Source organism: Triticum dicoccoides, chromosome 6A (genome assembly GCF_002162155.2).
Source record: "Triticum dicoccoides isolate Atlit2015 ecotype Zavitan chromosome 6A, WEW_v2.0, whole genome shotgun sequence".
NCBI classification, from domain to species: domain Eukaryota; kingdom Viridiplantae; phylum Streptophyta; class Magnoliopsida; order Poales; family Poaceae; genus Triticum; species Triticum dicoccoides.
In genome coordinates this window covers 33,226,074-33,236,096 of record NC_041390.1, presented here as the reverse complement: position 1 = coordinate 33,236,096, position 10,023 = coordinate 33,226,074, and the positions used below count along the sequence as shown (strand labels likewise).

Below are 10,023 nucleotides of genomic sequence, written 5' to 3'. Positions count from 1 at the left end.
GATAGCAACATTTTTTTATTTCGAAAGAACATTTTAGATACGTCGACTTGCATGCAGAAGATATGCTTACCTGCTCAACCAAAAATCACACTCCCTCTGTTTCTAAATATTTGTCTTTTTAAAGATTTCAAATGGACTACCACACACAATGATGTTTACTATTTATTGCAGCAACAAGATGCACATAAACACTGACAAAAATGTAAGCAAGGATCGTCACACAGGTAAGCTTGCTTCCAAAGCATATAGCAAATGAACCACACAGCAAGTACTACTTAATCAAACCAGGTCAATGTATCCACATCATGCCTGTTGGCTAATTGTGGCCAGAAATTAGGTAACAGGGGGAAGGGAAAGTTGACCAAGTCAAATATTAACTCATACAGGTCCACTTGTGCAAGCTACAAAGATGGCCGATCTCCATGAGAAATTGTCAACATGAAAGAACCTTCAGCAAAGAAGCCCATTCCTGCATCTCAGCAACCGGAACACAATTCTAGATACCTGTAGAGCAATTGATGTCATTAGTCAAACCGATTTGTACTGTCCATCCATGAAAAAGATGAAGTTGCATAACCTGTTCTTTGTGATCTACTCCCTCCGTTCCGAATTACTTGTCGCAGGTATGGATGTATCTAGATGTATTTAAGTTCTAGATACATCCATTTCTCCGACGAGTAATTTGGAACGGAGGGAGTAGAAAGTAATTATCAGCTTCACCATTGTGAAGATTGTACTACTAAAAGGGAAAGTAGTGACTGCACCCATTTTCGGTGCACCCACGCAAGAAAACATATCAAAACATTTAGAAAAAATCTGAAACTTCGTGGAAATGATCATCAACAAATGTTATGAGGGCTTGCAAAGTTTGGTGGTCAAATAACATTCGAGAAGCGCTCTACAAAAAAGACAAAATTGCAAAATCTGCTCAAACAGTGCACGTACATTTTGACTAATTTTCAGTGATTTTGTCTTTTTTGTAAAGAGCTCCTCGAATGTTATTTGACCACCAAATTTTGCAAGCCCCCATAACATTTGTTGATGATCATTTCCACGAAGTTTCGGATTTTTTTTAAATGTTTTGAAATGTTTTCTTGCGTGGGTGCACCGAGAGTGGGTGTAGAAGAACCACTCTCCTACTAAAAAAGTGGAATCATCTCAGCATTATTCGAAAAAGATAACAATATAAACAAATAATAGTGATAGAAAGAGTGGAAGACAGTTAATTCGTAGAGCCACGTCTTCCACTTCTAACGTCTTCCACTTCTACGGTTACCACTTCCTCAGGTTTCTTGCCACATCTGATCTCAGAGACTAATCGATCATGGCTATTCAGATTTAAACAAATATATTGCATGACTATATAAAATGAAGTCAACTTATTATATTTTCTTGGAAACAATGGACTTACCACTTGCAGCAGGACCAGGATTATCTTAAAATTTAACAAAATAAACAGTCTTGTAAATTTTAAAGCAACTTGCTATTATGGATTTAAGATTATTAGCAAGATCAGCAGAGGTAGCAATACTGAATGGAACAATAATTTGCTTTAAGCTTCTAGATGTGCATACATAGGACATATATCTATTTGATATTTTAGTTGTTTCAAGCTAGTTTTTCAAGTAGTTGTCTCCAACTGTTATATATGTCAACTTGTAGAAAAGAACATAACCGCCACACTAAACCGATGAGAAACTTTCCCAACTCTGAATTCAACCACATTGTCCAAGGGTAATGTTGATAAAAATATGAGAATACTAAAAACAACTTGACATCATATTTATCAACAATACACAGAATGGTGCCAGCACATCACCTCATTGGTTGAGAAAAACTGCAATGCATCTACATGCTCTAGCACTACCATTATACAGTTCTTGCATATGTCAACAAGCAGACAACAACGAAATTTAGTTCAGTTATAATATAAAGAATTTTCCACCTTGGCCACAGAAACATAAGTGGTGGCATGAGCTAAACTAGATATCAGAAACTAATATGTTTCTAAATCATAAGAATTACATAAACACCACCACACAACCATTGGGATTGAACAAAACTGCTATGTGCTGAAGAGATCATATCAAGAAGCAAAAGAATAATTGACACGGCACTACTTAAAATTGTTAGCTTAACATGAAAGGATGTGAAAGGCATTCCATCAACCCATTATCAAAGAGCAACTTGGTTTTGTTATACTGGCAGTGCAAAGACATGATATTACCTGCAGCATAGACACTTTCAAATGGATAATAGTACCATTTGCTGTTGTCGGTAACTTTCCTGAACTGTAGTGACTCAATCTGGACAGGGAAGATGGTGCTGATACCGACCCGCAGGACGACCAAATTATTATCCTCAGGAAAGCCATGTGTGGTTACGTACTCCTCTGAATCCAGGGAAAGTAGCTTGTCCAATTCAATAGTTTTTACTATCCCCCACGATGGAACACCGTTACACATGGTGTTCCTCTTCCATAATTGGGCGGTGAAGCCTGACAAGGAGAGTAAACTCAGCTCACCGTCCTCTGCGCGCATGAGTGTGATGCCTTCAAAATCAAACATACTCACTGGCACCGGTATCAGGGCCAGGCTCTCCCTCTTCAAATCAAACTGGAGGATATTTGACGAAGTACCATAAAGCATCCAGTAAAGGGAATGCCCAACCGCACACCCAACACATCAATAGAAAGCAAGGTCCCGGATGGAATCGGTGTTAGGATGAGATTGCCCCACGCCCCGGTCTTCGACGAGTAAACGCAGGCCACCGCTCGCCATTCTTCCATCTCGTGGTCGTCTGTTACCAAGACGATCTGGAAGTGGACGTCCCCGGGGGCAGCGCGGAGCACCGCCCCGCAGGTCACAAATCTGAACCCATCGAATCCCGTGGGAATGGATGATACGCGGTGCTGGTGGCCGGTGACGGGGTCCCATACCAGCAACTGGAACCTCGCCGTGTCGAGGATTAACACAAGGCCATGGCGGCACCCGAGGACACGGAAGTGGTCGAGGTCGGACTGCAAGGAGAGGCGCCCGGGGGGAACACGGTCTGGGGCCTCCAGAGTAGGCTCGAAGGATGGGAGGTCGTCACATGCCTGGATGAAGCCGAGGAGGGGAGGGTTGCGGCGGTGGTGGAGGCGGAAGCGGCGGGAGAAGGCTGGGTCGGAGGCGAGGCTGCGCCAGCGCCTGCAGACGGCGAAGGCGCGGGGGAGGGAGGACGGGAGCGGCGGGAGGCGGAGGAGGATCTCGGAGAGCAGGTTGTCGTCGTCCAGCGGCAGCGCCACCGCCACCGCCGTCGTCGGCAACATCTCGCCCTCCTCACAGCTTATGCGGCGGCCGCCACGCCATGGAGTGAAGTGCGGGTGACCTAATAAAGGTGGGTGACACTGGACCTGCTGCCAGTGCGAGAGAGAGATGGAAACTGATTAAGCCCACTGGAAGAGAGCCCACGAACACACCATGTCTCTCGTTGTAGACATTAACGTGGCCCACAAGCCCATACAAAGCACACGCGCATTTGACCCTTTCTTTCTCTCTCTCTCTCTTCCTCTACAGAAACGCATTTGCCCTCTTTCTTACCCCTAAATTTTTTTGCCCTTTTTCTTTTCTTTTGTGCTTGTGATTTTAGCGAGTTTTCAAATCCAAGACCCCAATTACTTAATATTTGTGGTTTCCTTTCAGAAAAAATTAGGGCATGGCCTAATTTCGCTTCCGAGGAAAATACTAGCCACATTTGCGTATCTACTATTTTCGCGTCAATTTTCAGGGCACATCTTGCTTTCGAATCCCGCTGGACATGAACGAATGCTAAACAAAGTTGTCCACCTCACTTGCCTGGATCTTTGACTGTAGTGTGTAACTCTTCGAAAGTCCTCTTCTGCTCCCGAGATCAAATGACCTCGGGATGAGCAGTAAAATAGAAACTTTAACAAATGTTTTGTATGCTTGGCACATTTCATCACGAAATGACATACGCGAAAGTCAAGGTAAGAAACAAAATCATCACTTCAAAATGCTTTTGAAAATAGCATTTTTCTTAGTATCAATTTTGTTTTTACCAATAGCACCGGTTCGTAAGGGTTTTTAGTGCCGGTTTGGTAACCGGTGCTAAAGTGTAGGCACTAAAGCCCCCCCTCTTTAGTACCGGTTCAGCATGAACCGGTGCTAAAAGGCAACCACGTGGCACGAGCCAGCTTCGGGGGCAGGGAGCCCTTTAGTACCGGTTGGTGTCACCAACCGGTATTAAAAAGTTGGGGGTTTTGAGTTTATGATTTATTTTCCATTTAATTTTGTGTTTTCCATTTAATTATTTTTCGTTTGCTGGTATTTTACGATACTACATATTGTACACGTTATGCATATATATAAATAGAATTTCTAGTAGAACCGATTATAATATACAATTTCTTCTAATTGGTGCCTTCGGAGCCAGTGGCATTAGCCCAGCTAATTGGTGCCTTTGGAGCACGATAATAATTGGAAGTGGTTTATGAGGGCGGTAGCGGGTAATAGTATTTTCTTTTGGGATCTATGACCTGGTCGAGCAAAAATCCCGCTATTTCCTCTTGAATTGCTTCTATGCGGTCGCACCTCTTTGAACTGTTAAGAAGGAGATCAATATGCATGTGTATCAGTTGTGTGACTAGATATCGATAATGGTGTAAAAATTATGAATAGTGTTCTGACAATCGATATCGTACCCACTCCTGTCTTTGAGATTTGCTCCTTTCGGACGCCATCATGCGAATGTTCTCGCAAACGTAGTATGCACATAGATCATTCCCCGGTGCCTGCTTCAAGGCCTTTACGAGAATGGAATTTGATCAGATAATAATCAATCAAGCATGATAATTAAAGAGATAACAATCAATTAATAAGGAAAAACTGAATCAATCATAGTACATAATAAGCATCATCGAATATAATCTCGAATACGTCGTCTCGAATAATAGATATAATCTCGAATACATTGTCTCGAATAATAGATATAATCTTGAATACATCGTCTCAAATAATAGATATAATCTCAAATACATCGTCTCGAATAATAGATATAATCTCGAATACATCGTCTCGAATAATATATAATCTCGAATACATCGTCTCGAATATTATATATCGAATACATCACTGACTAGGTAGCTAATAAAGATCGAATACTACAGAAGAATCTAGGACACTCGCGGTTCCTGCGGCGCGGGCGGTGGACACCCAAAGAGAAGGAACCTGCATCCTGGCCTAATAACAGGTTAGGTTTCTAGTCGTATACAGGCCGCTCTGGCCCAATAGGCGGGCTTTTTTTATTTTTTTTGCTTTATTTATTTTTGAGTTGTTTTTTTGTATTTAGAGTTTCTTTGTGAATATTTTTGCTTTAGGTACAAAAAATTACAAACTTTCTGTTAGTGCTCGTAGTTTTCAAATTTGAATAGTTTAAATTTTGAATTATTTGAAATTAGTATGAATCACTAGTTTGTGAATAACTTAACTTTAAAAATCAGTAAAGACATGAAAGAATTTGTTTGCACATAAAATTTCTTCGCGTTTCAAATGCCAAAACACATAACTACCCTAACTATTACAGAGATTCCCTCCTGGGTGTGAAACACAGAAGAAAGTGATGATAGTGAAGCCGATCACATCCCAGATCTTTGGGTGTGAAACTTGTTCTTCGCGTGTGTCCCTTTGCGTCGTAACCATGAAAAATCTTCATCATTTAACGGGAAATATTCACTGTGAATGGAGCAATTTCATCAAACTTTTCATAATCTTCTGACATGTCTGTCTTGTCATTCACTCCCACGATGTTTCTCTTCCCAGAAAGAACTATGTGCCGCTTTGGCTCATCGTACAATGCATTCGCTTCCTTATCTTTTCTTTTTCTCGGCTTGGTAGACATGTCCTTCACATAGAAAACCTATGCCACATCATTGGCTAGGACGAATGGTTCGTCTGCATACGCAAGATTGTTGAGATCCACTGTTGTCATTCCGTACTGTGGGTCTTCCGTTACCCTGCCTCGTGTCATATTGACCCATTTGCACCAAAACAAAGTGACCTTCAAACCACGTCGATAGTCAAGTTCCCATATGTCCTGTATATAACCATAATATCTTTCCTTTCCTGTCTTGGTTTCTGCATCAAAGCGGACACCACTATTTTGGTTGGTTCTCTTCTTATCTTGGGCGATCGTGTAAAATGTATTACTATTTATCTCGTACCCTTTGAAAGTCATTATATTCGAAGATGGTAACTGGGACAGCAAGTACATGTCATCTTGAATAGAGGCATCATGCATGATACGTGTCTGCAACCAGCTGGCGAAACTCCTGCTTTGTTCACGTGTAATCCAGTCATCAGACCGCTTCGGGTGTTTGGAGCGTAGCAAATTCTTGTGTTCATCCATATACGGAGCCACCAAGGCGGAATTCTGTAGAACTGTGTAGTGTGCTTCAATGAGAGAATGTTCGTCCATACATATTATTTGTTCCCCTCCTAGCGTGCCTTTTCCATCCAGTCTGCCCTTATGCCACGATTCAGGAACACCAATCGGCTTAAGGCCAGGAATAAAGTCAATACAAAACTCAATGACCTCCTCATTTTCATGGCCCTTGGAGATGCTTCCTTCTGACCTAGCACGGTTATGAACATATTTCTTTAAGACTCCCATGAACCTCTCAAAGAGGAACATATTGTGTAGAAATACAGGACCCAAAACGTTAATCTCTTCGCATAGGTGAACTAGGACATGCGTCGTGATGTTGAAGAAGGATGGTGGGAACACCAACTCGAAATTGACAAGACATTGCACCAAATCATTCTCTAACCTTGGTATGATTTCTGGATCGATTATCTTCTGAGAGATTGCATTAAGAAATGCACATAGCTTCACAATGGTTAATCGAACGTTTTCCGGTAGAAGCCCCCTCAATGCAACCGGAAGCAGTTGCGTCATAATCACGTGGCAGTCATGAGACTTTAGGTTCTAAAACTTTTTCTCTGCCATGTTTATTATTCCCTTTATATTCGACGAGAAGCCAGACGGTACCTTAATACTGAGCAGACATTCAAAGAAGATTTTCTTCTCTTCTTTGGTAAGAGCATAGCTTGCACGACCTTGATGTATGCCGTCTTTTCCGTGCATACGTTGCTGGTCCTCCTGTGCCTTAGGTGTATCTTTTGTCTTCCCATACACGCCCAAGAAGCCAAGCAGGGTCACACAAAGATTTTTCGTCACGTGCATCACGTCGATTGCGGAGTGAACCTCTAGGTCTTTCCAATAGGGCAGGTCCCAAAATATAGATTTCTTCTTCCATATGGGTGCGCGTCCGTCAGCGTCATTCGGAACAGGTTGTCCACCAGGACCCTTTCCAAAGACCACCTTCAAATCCTTGATCATATCATGTACATCAGCACCAGTACGGTGGCGAGGCTTCGTCCGGTGATCTGCCTCACCTTTGAAATGCTTGCCTTTCTTTCTTACGGGAAGCCTGCTCGGAAGAAATCGACGATGTCCCAGGTACACATTCTTCTTAGAATTAGCCAAATATATACTGTCGGTATCGTTCAAACAGTGCGTGCATGTGCGGTATCCCTTATTTGTCTGTCCTGAAAGGTTACTGAGAGCAGGCCAATCATTGATGGTCACGAACAACAACGCCTTTAGGTTCAATTCTTCCCTCATGTGCTCATCCCACGCACGTACACCTATTTCATTCCACAATTGTAAGAGTTCTTCAACTAATGGCCTTAGGTACACATCAATGTCGTTGCCGGGTTGCTTAGGGCCTTGGATGAGCACTGGCATCATAATGAACTTCCGCTCCATGCACAACCAAGGAGGAAGGTTATACAAACATAGAGTCACAGGCCAAGTGCTATGGTTGCTGCTCTGCTCCCCAAAAGGATTAATGCCATCTGCGCTTAGACCAAACCATACATTCCTTGCGTCATCTACAAACTCCTTCCCGTACTTTCTTTCGATTTTTCTCCACTGCGACCTGTCAGCGGGTACTCTCAACTTTCCGTCTTTCTTACAATCTTCTCTGTGCCATCGCATCACCTTGGCATGCTCTTTATTTTGGAACAAACATTTCAACCGTGGTATTATAGGAGCATACCACATCACCTTGGCAGGAATCTTCTTCCTGGGGCGCTCGCCCTCGACATCACCAGGGTCATCGCGGCTGATCTTATAGCGCAATGCACCGCAATATCGGGCAAGCGTTCAAATCCTCGTACTCACCGCGGTAGAGGATGCAATCATTAGGGCATGCGTGTATCTTCTGCACCTCTAACTCTAGAGGGCAGACAGCCTTCTTTACTTCGTACGTACTCTCGGGCAATTCATTGTCCTTTGGAAGTATATTCTTTATCATTACCAGCAACTTTCCAAATCCCTTGTCAGATACACCATTCTCCGCCTTCCATTGCAGCAATTCCAGTGTGGTGCCCAGCTTTTTCTTGTCACCTACGCAATTCAGGTACAACAATTTTTTGTGATCCTCTAACATGCGCTGCAACTTCTTCTCCAAATCACTTGCACAGTTTCTCTTTGCATCGGCAGTGGCCCGACCTAGATCATCAACGGGCTCATCCGATGCCTCTTCTTCAGCTTCTTCCCGCATTGCCGGCTCAGCTTCTTCCCGCATTACCGGCTCAGCTTCTTTCCTCATTGTTGTATCATCGTATTCAGGGAACCCATGGCCAGGATAGCTGTCGTCGTCCTCTTCTTCTTCATTGTCTTCCATCATAACCCCTCTTTCTCCATGCTTGATCCAAACATTATAGTGGGGCATGAAACCGGACTCAAACAGGTGGACGTGAATGGTTCTTGACGTAGAGTAATTGTGACCATTCTTACAGTCAGCACATGGACAAGGCATAAAACCATCCGCTTGCTTGTTTGCCTCAGCCGCAAGCAGAAAAGTACGCACACCATTAATGAACTCGGGAGAGCATCGATCATCGTACATCCATTGTCGGCTTATCTTCAATACACAGCACCGAAAACATCAAATTAATACAATACATAAAGTTCATACATAAAGATCATACAACACTTAAATGCAACAAACAAATAACTCTCTAGCTAAAGAATTTAAATGCAACAACAAATGTGATCAAGATCGCAACTAAGGTAACAATTGATCCAACAGCATAATGATACCAAGCCTCACTATGAATGGCATATTTTTTAATCTTTCTAATCTTCAAGCGCATTTTCTCCATCTTAATCTTGTGATCATCGACGACATCGGCAACATGCAACTCCAATTCCATCTTCTCCCCCTCAATTCTTTTCAATTTTTCCTTCAAATCCTCGTTTTCTCTTTCAACTAAATTTAACCTCTCGATAATAGGGTCGGTTGGAATTTCCGATTCAACTACCTCCTACATACAAATATCTATGTCAACTTGATGGGCATAATTTGTCATAAACACGAAATGCAATGAATAGTTTTAAAAGAGAATATACCACATCCGAATCATAACCCGGACGAGGGCCGATGGGGACGGATATCAAAACCATGTCACTATGTATAACAAACAACGTATGGGTAAGATAATTATACGAGTAACTATATATCCAAATCACACAAACATCAATTTTTTATATAAAACTTCATGAACAAGAGGCTCACCACAAGGTGGTGCCGGCGACGGGACGTTGCGAGCGATCGACGGTGTTTACGACGGGGATTTAGAAGGTACTAAGTAAACCACACCTACATATGCAAAACTAAGTGTTATTTTTGACCTCAAATTGCATATAAATCAAATACTAGCACACACACACACACACACACACACACACACACACACATATATATATATATATATATATATATATATATATATATATATATATATAATTCCTCCCAAATTACTAAACTCAAAAATCAATCACTATATAAAGCATTGCACGAGCTAATCTAGCAATGAGAGATGAAAGGAAAAAGTTGCTAACCTTTGTGATCATTTGAATGGATGGGGGCCTTCAAATCTTGACAAATTTTGGGCA

General features: G+C 42.2%; 1 protein-coding gene across 1 annotated transcript; it reads right to left on the bottom strand.

Moving 5' to 3' along the window:
• Positions 1 to 225: 225 nt before the first annotated feature.
• On the bottom strand, positions 226 to 3,310 carry LOC119315568. The gene is made up of 2 exons (XM_037590138.1): positions 2,228 to 3,310; positions 226 to 504 (listed from the first exon to the last, which is right to left on the bottom strand). The coding sequence occupies exon 1, from the start codon at positions 3,308 to 3,310 to the stop codon at positions 2,606 to 2,608; it is 705 nt and encodes a 234-aa protein (XP_037446035.1). The 3' UTR covers positions 226 to 504; positions 2,228 to 2,605.
• Between the last annotated feature and the right edge of the window lie 6,713 nt (positions 3,311 to 10,023).

Bases quoted from the DNA above. Each gene is read 5' to 3' on its own strand.
- LOC119315568 (XM_037590138.1), bottom strand. From the start codon at position 3,310: ATGTTGCCGACGACGGCGGTGGCGGTGGCGCTGCCGCTGGACGACGAC.